This window comes from Hemitrygon akajei, unplaced genomic scaffold (genome assembly GCF_048418815.1).
Source record: "Hemitrygon akajei unplaced genomic scaffold, sHemAka1.3 Scf000100, whole genome shotgun sequence".
NCBI classification, from domain to species: Eukaryota; Metazoa; Chordata; class Chondrichthyes; order Myliobatiformes; family Dasyatidae; genus Hemitrygon; species Hemitrygon akajei.
Window position 1 is genome coordinate 882704 of NW_027331986.1, and position 18948 is coordinate 901651.

The 18948-nt window shown below is 41.0% G+C and overlaps 1 protein-coding gene across 1 annotated transcript in view; it reads right to left on the bottom strand.

Annotated features, from left to right (window-relative positions):
* The window catches only part of LOC140723104 (NACHT, LRR and PYD domains-containing protein 3-like), a 60295-nt gene extending 41673 nt beyond the window's left edge, over positions 1-18622 (bottom strand). The window contains exons 1-6 of the mRNA XM_073037729.1: positions 18472-18622; positions 13997-14161; positions 13328-13447; positions 9821-9889; positions 5282-5390; positions 248-339 (exon numbers count right to left, since the gene is read on the bottom strand). Coding sequence (XP_072893830.1) covers positions 248-257 — 10 coding nt within the window. The 5' untranslated portion in view covers positions 258-339; positions 5282-5390; positions 9821-9889; ... (1 more) ...; positions 13997-14161; positions 18472-18622. The remainder of the gene's footprint in view (positions 1-247; positions 340-5281; positions 5391-9820; positions 9890-13327; positions 13448-13996; positions 14162-18471) is intronic.
* Positions 18623-18948: the final 326 nt, after the last annotated feature.

The window sequence follows — 18948 nt, forward strand, 5'->3', positions numbered from 1 at the left end:
TAATCTTATTCGTCAAGGACATTCATTGCCTCAGCTGCCCACTCAGATTCCTTGTTTAAAATTTCCCCTGTTCACTGTCTCCTGCACCCAGCCAGTTCTCCCACAATCGCCCGTTCTTTAACTCGGCCACAGAAAACAGACACTGGGAACTCCCCTCGTCTCCATTGAGCAACAACCCGAAAATCCGGGGAGCGGATTCAATGCGAAAATGACAGCGTTTTAATGAGAAAGAGGCCAGTGAACATACCTGTGTCCATTTCGACTCTGACTGTCGTTGGTTGATTGTCGTCTGCTTGTCTGCCGTCCGTGTGGAAGAAAGCCCCACCTGCTGGTGATGATCTGAATTACACAAATAAAACAGAGTGATTCAGTTACTCAGTCCTTCCGTAAAAGACTTCCGTAAGGTCGCTGCTTAGTCTCCTACATTCCAGGGAGTAAAAACAAAGAGTGGCATCCTCTCCCCAGCACTGAGGCCTTCTGGTCCTGACAACACACTTGAAAATCTCTGCACTATTTACACTTTAACCAAGGCTTTTCAAACATATAGCGTCTAGAACTATACTTTGTACTGCAAAAACAGTCTCACCAACCACTTATACAACGGCCCATAGCCATTAACACAATGCTTTACAGTTCGAACGACCCGGTTGCAATTCCCGCCGCTCTCAGAAAGCGTTTGCAAGTTCTCACCGTGATTGCATGGGTTTCCTCCGGGTGATCCGTCTGCACCTCCTCCACCCACCCCCACAGTCCTAAGACATACCGGTGGGTTGATTAGTTGGTCATTTTAAATTGTCCTGTGACAAGACTAGGATCAGATTGGGGGACTCAATGGGCAGCGCGGCTGGCTGTATCTCAATAATAAATAAAGAAAATAACATCCCAACTCCTGCACTCAGCACCCTGACTGTTGAAGGTCGGAGTAATAAACACATCTTCACCATCCCGTGTCACCGCATTGAGCGAACTCTGCACTTTAACTCCTCGGTCCCTTTGGTCTCTGACAATCTCAGACCATGAGCTGCTTGTTCCAATATTCAGAATGAAACTGAAGAGCACCAGGAAAATCAACGTGCCAGGAAAGTTTGATATTGAGAGCATCCCTCAAGAATATGCCATTGAGGTGAAGAACAGATTCATGGATTAAAGCGGGAAGAGAGAAAGCCAGAAGAATTTTCCCTCGGGATCAATAAAGTATGTCTGTCTGTCTGAACTATGGATAGAAGTAAGGAGCGTTATACAAGAGGTGCCAACAAAGAGTATTGCAAACACAAAGAAGACCAGGAAAGCAAAATGGATTTCTCTGGAGGCTGAGCAGCGAAGAGAAGTGAAGGCCGATGGAGATTGGAACAAATACCTCCAGCTGCACACAAAGTTCAAGAAGATAGAAAGGAAAGGTTAGGAAACTTACTTAAAGGAGCGATGCAAAGAAGCTGAAGAAACCAACAGAACTGGAACAAACAAGAAATCTATTCAGAAAGATTAGATTAATCAAAGGAACATTTCATGCAAAAAGAAATATAGTAAAAGGCACTTACAGAAGCAGAAGACATGAAAAAGAGATGGCAGGAATACACAGAAGAATTGTACAGGAAATATCCCAAAAGCGAAGACACCTGCAAGGACTCCCTCGTCGATCTAGAGCCGGACATTCTGGAAAGTAAAGTCGAATGGACGATAGAAATCATTACCAGTAATAAGGCTGCAGGATGTGACCGGAGCCCAGTCGAATTGTTTAAAATTTCGAAAGGTGATGGTGTAAAAGTGTTGCATGCAATTTGCCAGCGGATCTGGTAAACCTAATACTGGCCTTTAGACTGGAAAAAAAAAACAGTTTATATCCCAATTCCTAAGAAGGTAAATGTAAAGGAATGTTCAAATTACCGAACAATTTCACATGGTAGCAAGGTAATACTAAAAATCACACAAGAAAGACTACAGCAATATATGGAATGAGAACAGCCGGATATACAAGCTGGTTTTAGAAGAGGCAGAGGCACCAGAGACAAAATAGCTAACTTCTGCTGGATAATAGAGAAATCAAGAGAATTCCAGAAAAGAATTTATCTATGTTTTAATGACGACTCTAAAGCCATCAGCAATGTGGACCATAATAAACTGTGGCAAATCCTTAAAGAAATGGGGATACTTGGACATCTGATCTGCCTTATGAGAAACTTGTACGAAGATCAAGAGGCAACAGTTAAAACTGACCACGGAACAACAAAGGAATATGATAAGTCTTCATACTGTCACCCTGCTTATTTAATCAATGTGTTCAACACATCATGAGGAATGCTGGTCTAGAGAACTTAAAATGTTGGAATCAAAATTACCAGAAAAAATATTAACCTCAGATATGCAGGTGATATTATTCTAATGGCTGAAAGTGCAGAGGATCTGAAGAACCTTCTAATGAAAGTGAAAGAAGAAAGTGGAAAGCTGGCTTCTTGCTCAATATTAAGAAAACCAGCCAGTCCTGTTAACTCCATGGTATAAATGGAATGGAAGTGGAAGCAGTGACGGATTGTGTCGGTTCAAAGATTTCTATAGCTGGTAAATGCAGCCACAATATTAAACGGCATTTACTTCTGGGGAGGGCAGCAATGGGAAACTTAGATAAAATACCGAAAATTAGAGACATAACCTTGTTTATGAAGAACCGTAGAGTCAAGTCTATGGTATTTCCAGTTGTGGTGTATGGCTGTGAGAGCTGGACTATTGGTAAGGCTGGATACAGAAGAATTGATGCCTTTGAACTTGGATGTTGGAGGAACGTGTTCGATGGAGAGCAAGAAGATCCAACAAGTCAATACCTGGTGAAATAGAGCCAGACTGCTCACTAGGAAGCTTGAAAAGCTGAAATATTTTGACCACATCATAAGGGGACAAGATTCCTTGGAGAAGATTCTCATGTTCGGTAAAACAGAAGGTAAAAGAAGGGGAGGATGACAGAAGCGACGATGGATTGATAATATTTCTCAGGAAATGCCTAAGGCCTTGGGGTATACTAGAGAGGTAGTTTCCAACAAGAAGGCTTAGTGTGTAGTAACGCTGTTGTTTTTGGCTGTATTCATAGGTTTTCATGTATGTTTTGAATGACTATTAAACCTGAACATAAGTTAGACAATGATTGTACCATAAACAAAATACAGAATAAAGATAAATGTCTTCAGTAAATAACAGACTTGTATTTTCCCACAGATAAATCGCTAATGCAGACAGGGAGCAACCATGCTCCAAGCATCCGTCCCCACAACACCCAGTGGGACAGCCTGCTGGCCCAAGGTGGGTCTGTTTACTCAATTGTTTAAACCCAAACACCTCAAACAGAAGGCAGACACCGGGTCCCTCCAACCCATTGCGTCATATAATGAGATCGTGACTTGCTCTCAAAATCACCCCCACAACGCCCTTGCAGGGCAACAATTTACCGGTGTCCGCTACAAATATACTGAAATCTTCTTCATCCTCGCCACTTCAGAAGATATAAACCCCCTGTTCTCCCACTTCAATCGTTGCCCTTACAGCTCTGCCAACTCCTTGGCGAGATAGAGCGGCATTAAAAAAAAACGAGCTTGTTGGACCGTTCCCGGTAGTTTTGTTAGGAAACATGTGGTGGGGTCTACGGAGGGAACTCCTTAATGACGAAACCCATATCCCCATTGGTTGGTATGCTAAATTGGCACTTGCTGTCACCAATGAGGGATAAGTGAATTTCACATCACTTCACGAGAGATCCCGGGCACACGCAGCATTTTTAAATCGTCTCAACGTCAGCCCGAGAGCGCGAGGGTGACGATGCTCCACGAGAGGGCGCACGTGGGCAGTTTGGGGGGGGGGGGGAGGGGCGGTGACCTGTTGCGCGCGGTAGACTGCAGAGTCAGTAACAGGGAACAGGGAGCGCGGCCCTCGGTCCCGTACCGCGCTGGCCAGATCACTAAATGAGTCATGGTCGAAGTGCAGCATGCTGGGTACAACATTAACACAGAAATCTCCATGAATATAGTTAATCAATGTAATGTTTCTTGTCAGTTCCACAATATAATTAATATGCAGAAGTTATATTGTCTTAAACTAATTAAACTGTCTGAACTTTTCTAATCAACACATCAAATGCATAGATGGACAACTCGGCCCTTCGAAACTGCTGCTGATCTGATTTAAACTTCTGTGTCCGCATTCCCCCTTGTTCATCTCGTTAGCACTTCATCCCCACTCTTTATAAAGAAACTGGGCTCTGAATGGAATCAAGGCTTTACTTTCACTGGTCAGTGAGTAGAAAGAGTTGCTGACTGCCGCGATTAACACCGGCAAAACAATAGGAGGTTGAGAGGGGTAGTTCAGGGGGAGGGGAATCTGTTGCTCACTTTCACTACATGATGCCCTGTCCACAGCCAATCCTTCCACAGTCTCTCTGAACATTGCATCTACCTTAATATCAACTCCTCCATCATCTTACCCAACACCTGCTTCCCATCCCGAAATGACTGAGTATAAACCGACTTCGGCAGCTATAGCAGTGCTGGCCGCAAGGACATTTATTCAACTTAAGTACAGGTATAACCGTGCTTTGGTAAAGGATCAAATGGGAACATTGCAAAATCTATTTCTGCTTAATCACAGATTCATAGGTTGTGACAATTTATTGGTAGAAAAATACTTGATGACGACAGCGTATGTAAATGTGAATTATTGGTTGGCATTTGCTAGTTAGGACTGAATGAAATGTGGTGGAGTCTCAAGATGGCGCTCATGGAGTAAACCGCATTTAGGCTTTGCTCCAAACCTTTTACGTTTTTTTTAACCTACAAGCACCCCTTAAACTTATTCTAAAGGGGTCTAAACATACAGAATTCTTCTTTTTAAACTATTTGAATTATTCTCAACTTGCTGAAATGTCTAAAGTAAATGAACCGAACCAGACGAAAGAACCGATAACTTTAGAAGCAGTTGCGAAGCTTATAGAAGCTAAATTTGAAGATCTGGAGAAAAAATTATTCGTAAGGTTTTCACAGTATGACGAACGTTTGAAATCACTCGAAGAAAAGTTCCTGACCCTTTCACTGGAATCACAAAAACAACAAGCAAGCATTTTGGCTCTTGAAGATGCCGCTCGTAAGAAAGATTGTATAATCGAAAAAATACAAGAAGAGCAAACTTCGACGTTTCAACAGATGGATCGTTATAAAGTTAAAATTACTGATTTGGAAAATCGCTCTCGAAGACAAAATCTTCGGTTAATTGGGATCCCGGAAAAATTTGAAAGCGGTGATCTTACCGTTTTCTTTTCTAAATTTCTAGTGGATGTCCTGGGCACAGAGGTCCTGGATAACCGCCCGGTAATTGATCGGGCACATCGGGTCTCAAGATTCCAGGCGGATTCAAGTCTGAAACCACGACACGTAATCCTCAGAATCCATTATCCTCATATCAAAGAACGTCTGATTCGCGCGGCTCGTAAAAAAGGCATGATAACCTATCAAAACTTCAATTTTCGCATTCTGGAGGACTATAGCCCGGAGGTATTACGGGCTAGGTTGGCTTTTAGATTGGTTATGTCGAATTTTCACCAGAAAGGCTACAAGCAAGCGCTGCTATTTCCAGCACACCTGAGAGTCACCCTCCAAGATGGAACTATTCGGCTGTTTAAATCGCCAGCGGATGCTCAAGGTTTCCTGGAATAATGACATTCTATCGGGCTGACCAATATAATTTAGCCTATAGATTTGGATCTGTTATAGATTGACGTTTGGGTTTTTTTTATACGGTTTAAATGTATTTCTTACATATGGTTAAAGCTCTCTTTTTTTGCTGGGCTTATTCTGACTATATATTTTTTCATATTATTAATCTATTAGCGTTGAAAATGACCTATTAGGGTTTTTTCTTCTTTTTTGTTTTTCCTTTTTAAAATCGATATACGCTCTCTTTTACACTTTTAACATTTGAATATTAAGATTGGGGAAAAAATAAAATGGCGTTTCTTCTTCCCGACAGACTCCAGTGTCTGGAGCGTCATAACTGTTTTGATGTGTTTGAAAGTTTTAAACTTTCATTTATTGTTTTAATTATTTTCTTTTAACTCTTTTGTTTATATACATTTATAACACTAATTTTATATTTTAACTTTTGCTGTATCAACCCTTTTTATAATCTGGGTTGTTTGTATTTTTTTTAACTTTATTACGTTCGAGTTGCCGTCTTGAGACATGGGGGTAGTTTTAGTATTAGATCGCTCGCTTGCCTCTTTTTGGCTTTTTTCCTGGGGTTTTGAGAGTGGTGGGAGGGGGATTTTTCTTTTTTCTCTTTTTTTTGCTTGCTTTTCGCTTAGTTTTATTTCACGGGCTTATATGAAACTACAAAAATGGCTGCAGTGCTGTGACTTCCAGTTTCCCTTTGAACTTACTTCCTTCTTCTGGGTTCATGAGTTCACTTTTCTTTCAAACTTATAACTTATGTGTTAACTGTAATATATATTGTCAATATGGATAAGACTATTAACTTTGTTTCTTGGAATACTAATGGTTTAAATCATCCGATCAAATGGAAAAAAGTATTCAAAGTATTCCATAGAATGAATGCTAATGTTATTTTTGTACAAGAGACTCATGTAAGGAAGATGGATAGTCAGTGGTTGTTTAGGTTCTGGAAGGGCCAACAGTATCACTCAAATTCGCAAGCCAAAGTGAGAGGTGTTTCTATTTTTATAGACTCATTAACTGCTTTTATACAACATGAAACAATTTCAGATCCGCAAGGTAGATTTTTGCTGATTACTGGTTTACTTTTTAATCAAAAAGTTGTTTTAGTTAATGTTTATGCTCCAAATACTGATTGTCCTGAATTTTTTAAATGCTTATTTACATCCTTTCCCAATCTGAATCAATATAGATTGATAATGGGCGGGGATTTTAATTGTTGTCTAAACCCTGTGATGGATAGATCCAAGCCCATTCAAACTTTTCCGAATAAATCGGCTTCTCTTATTAATTCCTTTATGACTGATTCAGCTATTTGTGAAATTTGGTGTTTTTTACACCCTAATGACAAAGAGTTTTCATACTTTTCCCATGTGTATCACAGTTATTCAAGAATTGATTACTTTTTCATTGATCAGCATTTACTTACAGATGTTATGGATTGTAAATATGACTCCATTACTATATCTGATCATGCACCTTTGAAGTTATCTATTAAGGTGACGGATTCATACATTAGTACTAAAGGTTGGAGGCTTAATCCTGCTTTACTGCAGGACTCTGACTTTGTCAACTTTATTAAACAGCAAATTGATTTGTTTTTCTCAATAAATTCTACAGCAGAGATCTCTAGTGGAATTTTGTGGGATACTGACATATATTCGTGGACAGATTATTTCATATTCTGCCGGAGTTAGGAAACGAACTAACTCTAAAATATTAACATTAGTTGATAAAATTAAGGCAATTGACAAGATCTACTCATTGACTCCTAGTAAAGAACTTTATAAAGAAAGAATGGAACTTCAAATGGAGCATAGTTTATTATTAACCTCCTCGATTGAAAGTCAGTTAATTAAATCGAAAGCTCAATTCTATACATATGGAGATAAGTCTGGTAAACTACTAGCTAATCAATTGAAAATTGCTTCGGATAAGCGACAAATTACTAGGATTCATAAACAAGATGGTACTTTGACGATTGATCATAAAGAGATAAATAAAGCCTTTCAAGATTTTTATAATTCCTTATATCAATCAGAATGTACTAAGGACTCTTCTATAATGAATGAATTTTTAGGGAAATTGAATATTCCAAAAGTAACTGTTGAGGATAGTGTATTTTTGGATACACCTATTACGGAGTCTGAAATAGAAAGGGCTATTTTTTCAATGAACTCGGGTAAAGCTTCAGGTCCAGATGGTTTTTCTGTAGAATTTTTTAAATCCTTTTCTTCTATACTTTCTCCTTGGCTTTGTAAAATTTTTAAAGATGCATTAAGTATAGGTAAACTACCACAATCTTTTTATGAAGCTTCTATTTCTTTAATTCTTAAAAAAGATAAAGACCCTACTGAATCTGCATCCTATCGACCTATATCTTTGTTGAATATGGATTTTAAGATTTTTAGTAAAATTTTGGCTAATAGATTAGAAAATATATTGCCTCGGATTATTTCTGAGGATCAGACTGGATTTATTAAAAATCGCTATTCATCTTTTAACATTAGAAAATTAATTAATATTGTTTATACCTCTTCATCTAAAATCCCAGAATGTGTCATCTCTTTAGATGCCGAAAAAGCATTTGATAGAGTCGAATGGTCATATTTATTTAATACATTGCAACATTTTAATTTTAGTTCAAAATTTATATCATGGATTAAATTAATATATCAGAAACCTTTAGCTTCGGTCTTTACCAATAATCAAAGATCCCCTTTTTTCAGTTATTTCGGGGTACAAGGCAAGGTTGTCCTTTAAGCCCTTTATTATTTGACATTGCTTTAGAACCCTTGGCTATAGCCATTCGTGAATCACCGAATATTTTAGGCATTACCCGTGGGGAGACGATGTATAAGGTATCATTATATGCGGATGATTTGTTATTATATATATCTGACCCTGAAAGATCTATTCCTGCTATTTCTTCTTTGCTTGCTCAATTTAGTAATTTTTCTGGATATAAATTGAATTTTAATAAGAGTGAACTTTTTCCATTAAATATGCATATTTCAATTTATAATCATGTACCATATAGAATCGTTACAGATTATTTTACTTATTTAGGTATTAAAATTACTAAAAAACATAAAGATTTGTTTAAAACTAATTTTTTACCTTTAATAGATCAAATTAAGCAACTTGCTAATAGGTGGTCCCCACTATCTTTGTCTTTGGTAGGCAGAGTTAATGCCATTAAGATGATGATACTACCTAAATTTCTATATTTATTTCAAGCATTACCAATTTTTATTCCTAAATCTTTTTTTGATATGGTTGACTCTAAAATATCTTCGTATTTGTGGCAGAACAAAAATCCTAGATTAGGTAAAAAATATTTACAGAAGCCTAAGAAGGAGGGCGGCTTGGCTCTACCAAATTTAAGATTTTACTATTGGGCAGTTAATATACGGTATTTGATATTTTGGACACAAGAATCGACTACAGCTGCTGGCCCACAATGGGTAAATTTGGAATGTAAATCTGTGCATGATTTCTCATTGATCTCAATCTTAGGATCTTCACTTCCTTTTTCGTTATTTAAATTGAATAAACAGATAACTAATCCCATAGTCAAGTATACATTACGAATCTGGTTTCAATTTCGTAAATTTTTTGGTTTGAATAAGTTTATACTGTTAAGTCCCATAATATCTAATTACTTCTTTCGACCATCATCTATAGATCAAGCTTTTCTTTTATGGAAAACAAAAGGTATAACATGCTTTCGTGATCTGTTTTTGGATGATAACATTATGTCCTTTGAACAGTTATCTAATAAATATAATTTATCTAAAATTCTTTTTTTTAGATATTTACAAGTTAGAAATTTTCTATATAATGAACTAAAGTCTTTTTCGAAAGAATGTCCATTGGACATTACAGAAATAATTTTAACTCTCAATCCTTGTCAAAAGGGTTTAGTAGCTATTATTTATAATATGATTATGAAAGTACAGCCAGATATATCAGAAAAAATTAAGAAGGAATGGCAGGAAGAATTGCATTGCCCTATATCTGCTGAGCAATGGGAAAAAGTCTTAACATTGGTAAACTCATCCTCTATCTGTGCTAAACACGCTCTAATACAATTTAAGGTTGTACATAGAGCTCACTTGCTTTCAGTCGTGGTTTGCTTCCAGTTGTAGACTTTTCTTCCAATAAATCTCTCACCGCAGGTCTAACTTTAAGCAGAGAAATGTTGGAACACGTTAACAATACAAAGGAGAACCAAGCATTAAACTGAAATTTAAATCTTGAACGCATAAATAATGATCCGAGTGAAGAAATCTGGAACTGTCCCTCACACTTTACAAAACCTGAGATGCGATACAAAAGATCACTCACAAAATAGTGGAGGAACACATCAGACCAGGCAGCATCTGTATGTTGACTCGACTCTCTTCCATAGATGCTGCCTGGCCTGTACCCAATGCTCCTGTACTAAATGTACCAACAATAGCCTCCATCACTTTCTGTGGCATCAAATTCCACAGATCAACCAACATATGGCAAAAGTAATTTCTCTCCTCTCAATTTACAGTGGAGTTTCTTTTTATCCTGAGGCTGCACTCTCTGATCACAGACTCTGTCTCATCGAGACGTCCTCTCCTTTCCCATTATGTCCAGGCTTGTTGGTATTCAGTTGATGTAAATAATCACCCCCAACGCCGTCCCACCCCACAACCACCATCCCTCTGAATTCCACTGGGCACAGGCCAGGGCCATCAAATGTTCCTCATGCATGAATTTTATTATCCCTCAGCTTTTCTTAGGAACCTTGTTAGCAACAGCTGTACTGATCATATCTCCAGGAATAACAGGACAATTGATACCAGGATAGTGCACTGGGGAAAAGCTCTGATTTCTTCACTGTTCTACTATCACAAAACGAGAGCTGGTGCCCTGAGCCATTTCCAGCAGATTTAACGTGTTCCATGGTGAGTGTAATGACGAGAAAGTGGAATTAAAGAATCGCACAGCAAGTAAGGAACTGCCGTGGGGAGAGGAGCAAAGTTAACAATTCGGTTTCCCGACCTTTCGTCAGAATGGATTCAAACAAAATCCATTTTTTAGTGGAAATCTTGGGTTGTTCTCCTTGGAGCGGTGTGGTCTGGGGGGAGATCTGATAGAGGTTTATAAGATTATGAAATATATTGATGGAATAGACAGGGAGTATCTTTTTGCACAGACACAGGACTGTTAGCTGATCCAGTCTGTGTCATGTTCAGTGTGGTCCCATCCCCGTGCACACAGACAATAGCCCTCCATACCTTCTCATCCATGGATCTCCCTAAACATCTGTTAAGTACTACAATTGAACCTTCATTTCTCACTTCTGCTGGGAGCTGTTCCCGCATTCGCACCACCCTCTGTGAAGTAGTTAGCCCTCAGATTACCCTTAAATATTTCACATTTTGCCCTAAATCCATGACATCACCCAACCTGAGGGGCAAAAGCTTACTTGCATTCACCCTATTTATACCATCATACTTTAGTATATCTCTAGCAGGGGTAAACAACCTGGGTTCCATGGACCCCTTAGTTGATTGTAGGGACAAATAGCATAAAAAAGTTGGAACCATGCTAGCATTTCCCTTCATTCTCCTGTATTCGAGGGAATCAAGTTTGATAATTTTTTCCTGAAATACCAGCAACGCCCATGTAATTTTCCCGGCACTCTTTCACGCTTATTGGTATCTTTCCTCCAAGTAGATGACGAGAACTGAACACAATTCTGCATATTTGGATTCACGGTGTCTTTTACCACTTTTGTATTAATATCCCAACCTCTCTTCTCAATAGCCTGAGTGAGTTATAAATGTCAATATATGCCCAAAGCTCTCTTTACGACTCTGGAGCTACCTGCAAGTAATTGTGGATCTGTATTCCCATGTCAATTTGTTTCGTCACACTTCACAGCCCCTACCAGTCACTGTGTAAGTCAAAACCTGGTTTGTCCTGCCAACGTGCAACACCCCACACTTATCAACATTAAATGTCATCTGATAGTTTGCAGCCCAGTTTCCAGCTACACACATCTCCAATTCCCATGAGACTTTTAGTACTTTCTAAGTACTCACTTTTAGTACATTCTAAGACAATATATTAAAAAGCTACAAATGAAATAAACACTCAACAGATAAAGATCATGTGTGGAAAGATAATTGTTCAGGTCAGTGTTGGAATGGCTTTGAACAATTTCTGACTTGTTTTCAGGCCTCCAGCATCTTGAGTGTTTCTTTAATTTCCAGATGCTCACAGACAGGCGACTGTGAGTGGGAATTTCCAAACTTGGTGAGAATACCGGTGAGTGAGAAAGAAACCCCCAGACGTAAGGAACCGCGCACGTGACGTCAGATGGCCAAGTAGCCTAACTCTGCTCCAATGTTTTATGGTTTTATGTGGGGGCGCCAGAGTGACGTCACGTGTGGGTGAGGCAAGTTAGTGGAGGTTTTAATGATTTCAGGAGGAGAACGAAGGTACTTAACGGTTTCCATCGCTGAATCCGATGCTGTGTGAAGTAAAGTCCCTTGCCAGGTGCCCTGCTCTGCCATGTTGTCCGTAGAGTAGGTGTTTCTCTTGAGTTTGGTCACAAAACTCAGAATGTTTCTGAAGAAGAGTTTCCAGGGTGATCGGATCAGTTAGTGCAGTGTCTCGTTGTTTAGTATTTTCATAAACAACAGTTTTACTACTGTAAACCGGAATTGCCAGTGGGGAAACACAGATTAGTATTAGTTAACAGAAGACCTCTCGTCCCTGCAGTCCTTGTCTCCCGGCAATCTAAACACCCCGACAGTGAACGAATCATTCAGACAGCTGATCGCTCACAGGGATTATATCTCTTGGTCGTTAAAGTTCGCCCAGAGTCGGTTGGATGTTGATGTGATGTTTGGAGGATGTCACAGAGAATGAACCGACACCTGAACACTCTCTGCTGTCCCTCTGACGTCCTACCACAGGTGGCGCTGCGGGGACGTCCTGCAGATCAGAGCACAGTGCCGAACCCAGCGGATGCCGGTGGTTCTCCTGCTCGGGCGGTGGTGAGTGAGGGGCTGATCTCAGGTTTGTGTAATTCGAAGGTTGGTTGAAGTGGGTAAGGGCTGGGACGTAGCTAGGCATCTGGGGGGTCCGGGGTCTCCTGTTTTTAATTTCATTTTATTTTTGCGCCCGAGCCGGGAATGTATGATCGGTTAGTTATGACACCCAAGCTGAGAGGGTGGATGTTGGTGAAAGGGATCTGTCCACATGTGCGATAGTGGGGTGAACGATGGAAACGATGTGGGCCTATCGGCGGGGTGGAAGGAGATTGGGGTCAATAGACAATAAGTGCAGTTGGCCATTCGGCCCTTCTATCCAGCACCGCCATTCACTATGATCATAGCTGATCATACACAATCAGTACACCGTTCCTGCCATCTCCCCATATCCCTTGACCCCGCTCTCTATAAGAGCTCTATTTAACTCTCTCTTGAATGCATTCAGAGACTTGGCCTCCACTGCCTTCTGGGGCAGAGCATTCCACATATCCACTACTCTCTGGGTGAAAAAGTTTTTCCGCATCTCAGTTCTAAATGGCCTACCCCTTATTCTTAAACTGTGGCCTCTAGTTCTGTACTCACCCATCAGCAGGAACATGCTTCGTGTGGGTTAGCGTGGGTCGTGTGGGTTAGCGAACACAGCTTGACCGGGGATGATGGGTGCCGGGTCAAATCAAGTTGTAAACAACGGAGGATCTTTCCCTTTGGATCAGACAGGATATGTGTTCTTTCAGGAAGCAACAAATCTTTTGTATTAGTTACTGTCTAATCTTGCTGTTAACAATGAGTTTGTTACAGAGCCCCAGAGTCTGGAAATAGATGATTGGTAAGAAGCAGAGGATGACGGTGAGGGGCTGTTTCTTAACTCGAGTCCAGTGCTTAGTGACATTCAATTATTGGGTTGAGAATTTAAAGGGTATAGGTAGTAAGTTTGCAGCAAGTAAATCCAAGCAGTTACATTTTTTGAAAGATAGTAAGTATAAACAAATCCCTCTGATTCCCTCTCCCCACTCAGAACTGACCAAAAACAACTTCAGAAAATGCAAGACCTTGAAATGAGGTAAAGTGAGTGGCTTTAAAGAGCTGTGCTGCTGACAGCACATTACGACACCTAGAGTGATTGTAACGGGGTCTGACAGAGGCATAACTGGTACTTCTGAGCAAATTCAGTCTCACTCCAACTGTTCCCTACATTCCTTTGTACAGGTATGTAATGTCTAAAGGACCAGTGTTTGAGTAAATGAGACTCACCAGACTTTCTCCCAACTGAATAAATGTGAACTCCGAGTCAGAAGGGTTCTCTCTGGTCGGTGCTCTCAGTCCTCGGGCTGGTTCACTTGTTGCTGTTCTCTCGTTTTCAGCCGTGGTTTGCTTCCAGTTGTGGGTTTTTCTTCCAATAAACCTCTCACCGCCGGTCTAACTTCAACCAGACAGATAATAAAGCACATTACCAATACAAAGGAGAGCAAAATATATCCGCTTAACAAAGTTTAAATGTTGAAGACAAATATAACGATCTCAATGAACAAATCTGAAATTGTCCCTTGTACTTCACAAAGCCTGATATGGAATACGAAGAACACATCGTTCAGTTATGGTCAGACACAAGGTGTAGGAAGAGAATTAGATGATTTGGTCCAACGAGTCTGCTCCACTATTAAACCATGTTTTGTTCCACCACCATATTCCTGCCTTCATCCTTTAACTCTGAAGCTACTGATCAATCAAGAACATATTTAAATCTGCCATAAATATATGCAAATCGCAGCCTCAACAACACTCTATGGCAACAATTTCCACACAGCAGCCATCCTTTGGCTGAAGAGATTTTTCTCATCTCAATATTTAGGGAAGTGTCTTTACTCTGAGACTGTGCTCTCAGATTGCAGACTCTCCATGTCCACTGTATCGAGGCGTTTCAGCATTCAGTAGGTTTACTTCATCTCCCCACACCACTCCCACCGTCTGAACTCCACTGAGCGCGTCCAGACTCATCAAATGCTCCTCCGATCATTCTTCAGATTATTCATGTGAACCTTGTTAGCAACAACTGCACTGAACACATTCCCAGGAATAACAGACAAATTGGTACCAGGATAACTTAGTGGGAAAAGTTGTGGTTTCTTTACAGTTCTCCTATCACAGAACGAGCCATTTCCATTCCCAGTTGAAATCAGGGCCATTTCAGGAAATTTAAACCATTCCAGGGTGAAAGTAATAAAAACAAAACTGGAATTACCAGAAACACTCAGCAGGTAAGGAACAGCTGTGGGGAGAGGAACAAATTTGACGATTCAGGTTCACACATTTCGTTAGAATTACTTCAAACATTTTAAGTTTTTACCGCAGACATCCATCATCAAAATCCGTTAGATTTCCACTGCCTGACAGACAGGTGACAGTGAGGGGGAATTTCCAAACACGGTTTGAACACTGAACCCCCAGACCAGAAATACTGGCTCAACACCTCATAAACCTGGGCAGGTTGATCCTCGGCTCCATTTTACTTGGATCTAAAATGATGATATCCCATGACCCAACCTCATAGGGTCACACGGCTGAACCTGTCACTTACCGACGCTAGAAGCCTCGCACATCGTCCACACATCTCACAGCAAGTGGTGTATTCTGGGATACACCCACAACTAATGTCCAAATACTCGAGACTTCTGATTCATTTGGAAGGAGGAATAGCGTGTCCCATCTGTATAAGTACTGACCTTGGCCAAATCCCAAATACTGAGAGCTCCATAGGCCGTAGTTTCCAAAGATTACAGCCCAAACAGCAACTCTCCCAGGGATCCTTGCTCCGGTAATATGATGTAGTGTTTCGGCCAATCAGAGTTCAAAAACACTCCATCAACCTATGGCAGAAGGGGAACCTGATGGTCATCTGACTGGACCAATGATCGGGCTGGAAAACCTGGGTGTGAGTCACCAGTTACGGGCCTACATTTCACACTGTCTTCAGCCGCTAAACTGAACTCAATTTATCATTAACTTATTGTTAAATGAGGTTTTGCCCAGCACAATTGGCCATCATATTTCCTGTAGGATAACAGGAATAAAATGCTTTTGATACAAAATTGAAATAGTATTACTGGAAACTTGTTTCATCAGATAGGATGTGTGGAAACAGAAACTGTGGAAGACGCAGTATCAGAACTGGGACTGTCCAAGATGCTGCCCGGTCTGCTGAACGTTTCCAGCTTTTTCGCTTTTTTTACTTTAAATGATGTACAACTATTAACTGACTGCAAGACGTTTGTGATGGCCTGAACAAAGCTGCACAAATGTAATGCCCACATTCATTAGTTTTGTCTGCATTCCAACACAGGAATAATACAGTCCATACTGTCAATGTTCACACCATTTTCCTCACCCCACTATCAGTCTGTTACATCTGCTCCCGAGGCCGCTGTCACTCACTGAGGTACCGTGACCAGAGAGTGATAAAATTGAGAACCTCTCCCTGCAAGTCACATGGGTTGTTACCCTGGCAACAGAGAAAGTGGCTCTCCAAAAAAGACCAAAAAAAAGAAATAACAGACTCACTTTGAATGCTGTCAAGATTAACACTTCGCCATTATGTAACGTTGAAACTAAAAAAATGTACTTATTGATGCGATACAGACTGGCCAGAAATTGACAAATATCATTGAAGTGAGGGGATACAGACTGGACAGAGGTTGAACAAGTTGGTTGATATATATCATTGAGGTGGTGGGATACAGACTGGACAGAGGTTGAACAAGATGGTTGAGATATATCATTGAGGTGAGGGGATACAGACTGGACAGAGGTTGAACAAGATGGTTGATATATATCATTGAGGTGATGGGATACAGGCTGGACAGAGGTTGAACAAGATGGTTGATATATATATCATTGAGGTGGTGGGATACAAACTGGACAGAGGTTGAACAAGATGGTTGATATATATCATTGAGGTGATCGGATACAGACTGGACAGATGTTGAACAAGATGGTTGGTATATATCATTGAGGAGATGGGATACAGACTGGACAGATGTTGAACAAGATGGTTGATATATATCATTGAGGTGAGGGGATACAGGCCGGACAGAGTTTAAACAAGATGCATGGGGAATGAGCAGATGGAAAAAGGGATCATCATTAGTTTTCTCTTCATTCCAACACAGGAATTATTCTGTACACACGGTCAATGCTCACAACTTCCTCCCCACCCCTTTATCAGTCTGTTACATCTGCTCCTGAGGCCACTAACTCTCACTGAGCAACGGTGATCAGGGAGCGATAAAAATGTTTACCGCTCCTTGCCGGTCACATGGGATGTTATCCTGGCAATACGGAAAGCGGCCCTCTGAAAATGACCGAAAAATGTAAACAATGGAGTCAATTTCAAACGCACTGAGTCTCGTTATGACAAGATTAACAGGATTCGATATTACATGTACTTGTTAAAAATAAGTCTGTGAACCTTGGTTTTCAATAATTGGTGTGACCCCCCACTACCCCATATAGCAATAACTTTAGCCAAATGCTTCCGATAACTGTAGATATTCCTGCACATCGGCTCGGAAGAAGTTTAGGCCATTCCGCCTGACAACACTGTTTCAGCTCTGGGATGTTGGTGGGATTCCTTGCCTGAACTGCTGCTGCAGGCCATTCCACAACATTCCCATGGGATTAACGGTAGGACCTTGATTCGACCATTCCAAAAATGCGAAATTTTCTTTTGAAATCACTCTCCTATCGATTTACTCTTGTCTTTCAGATAATTGTCTTGTTGGATTATCCAACTTCAATTAAACTTCAGGTGACGGACTGCTACCCTGACATTGTCCTGTAAAGTGACTTAATATAAAATTAACTCAACTGCTATTTTATAACGTTGAAACTGAAATTGTAATGTTTGCCTTTACCTTTGTAGGCCAACAGGAATAAAAGGCTTTTAATATAAAACTGAAATAATAGTGCTGGAAACTCGTTTCATCAGATTAGATTTGTGGAAAGAAAACTGTGGAAGACCCAGTGTCAGAACTGGGACTGTCCAAGATGCTGCCCGATCTGCTGAACGGTTCCAGCATTTTCTCTTTTTACTTTAAATGATGCACAACTATTGACTGATTACAAGACGTTTGTAACGGCCTGAACAAAGTTGCACAAATTTAAGTCCCACATTCATCAGTTTTCTCTTCATTCCAAAACAGGGTTAATACAGTCGATACAGTCAATGCTCACAACATCCTCCCCACCCCACTATCAGTCTGTTCCATCTGCTCCCGAGGCCGCTAACTCTCAATGAGAGGAAGTGACCAGAGAGCGATAAAAATGTGCACCACTTCCTGCAGATCCTGGCTGTTCCTGGCAACAGGGAAACTGCCTCTCCAAACATGACCAAAACAGGAAATAACAGACTCAATTTTAAACACTGAGAGTCTCCGTCTGACAAATATTAACACAGCGGCCATTTGGTAACTTTGAAACTAAAATTGTAGTGACTGTCTTTATCCTTCCTCATTCTGCATTAAATAAATCCTCTGGTAGTTCCAGGTAACAAACACTGATTTCAGAAATAATTCCATGAGGCAAAATACTTCACAAAATATCTTCGGAGTGAAGATCTCACTACCCGGATCGACCTCGATGGGTTTTGTCCAGGAAGGGGGTGAGACCGCGAGTTCGGGGAAGTTACCGGGACTCACTGCCCAGCATCGCTCGGGACCGGACTCAGTACTCACCGCATGGATCTTGTCGGTCTCGCTCCGCTGAGAGTAATCCGACCACCCGGCTCCCCGCCCGAGGGGGGCGAGGACCCTCTGCCGATCCGGATCCCGCCGACAATCCGCCGCTCCAGACCCGCTTCAGCAAAGACAAAGAATCAGCGCCTGTCCCGGGAATGCGAGCATGCACAGTGTGCATATTGCGTCACCGCGGAGGGGCGGGGCCTCGGAAACAAACCCGCAGATGCCGCCAATCCGCGGTAAAACAGGATCACGTGACGGTGGTGGGTCTCCCACGTGACCCGGTGACTGTTCCTCGCCCCTCACACGCTGCTCGACCCATCGGCCTCATTTCCCACATTATTTCACATTCACAGCTCTCCCACCTCAGACACGTTTCTGCCCGATCCCCATTTCCTCGATCATGGAATTAATTTCCATCTTCTGCAGCCCCGTGTCCAACACTCACCTCCCACCCCCGATACTATTTCCACC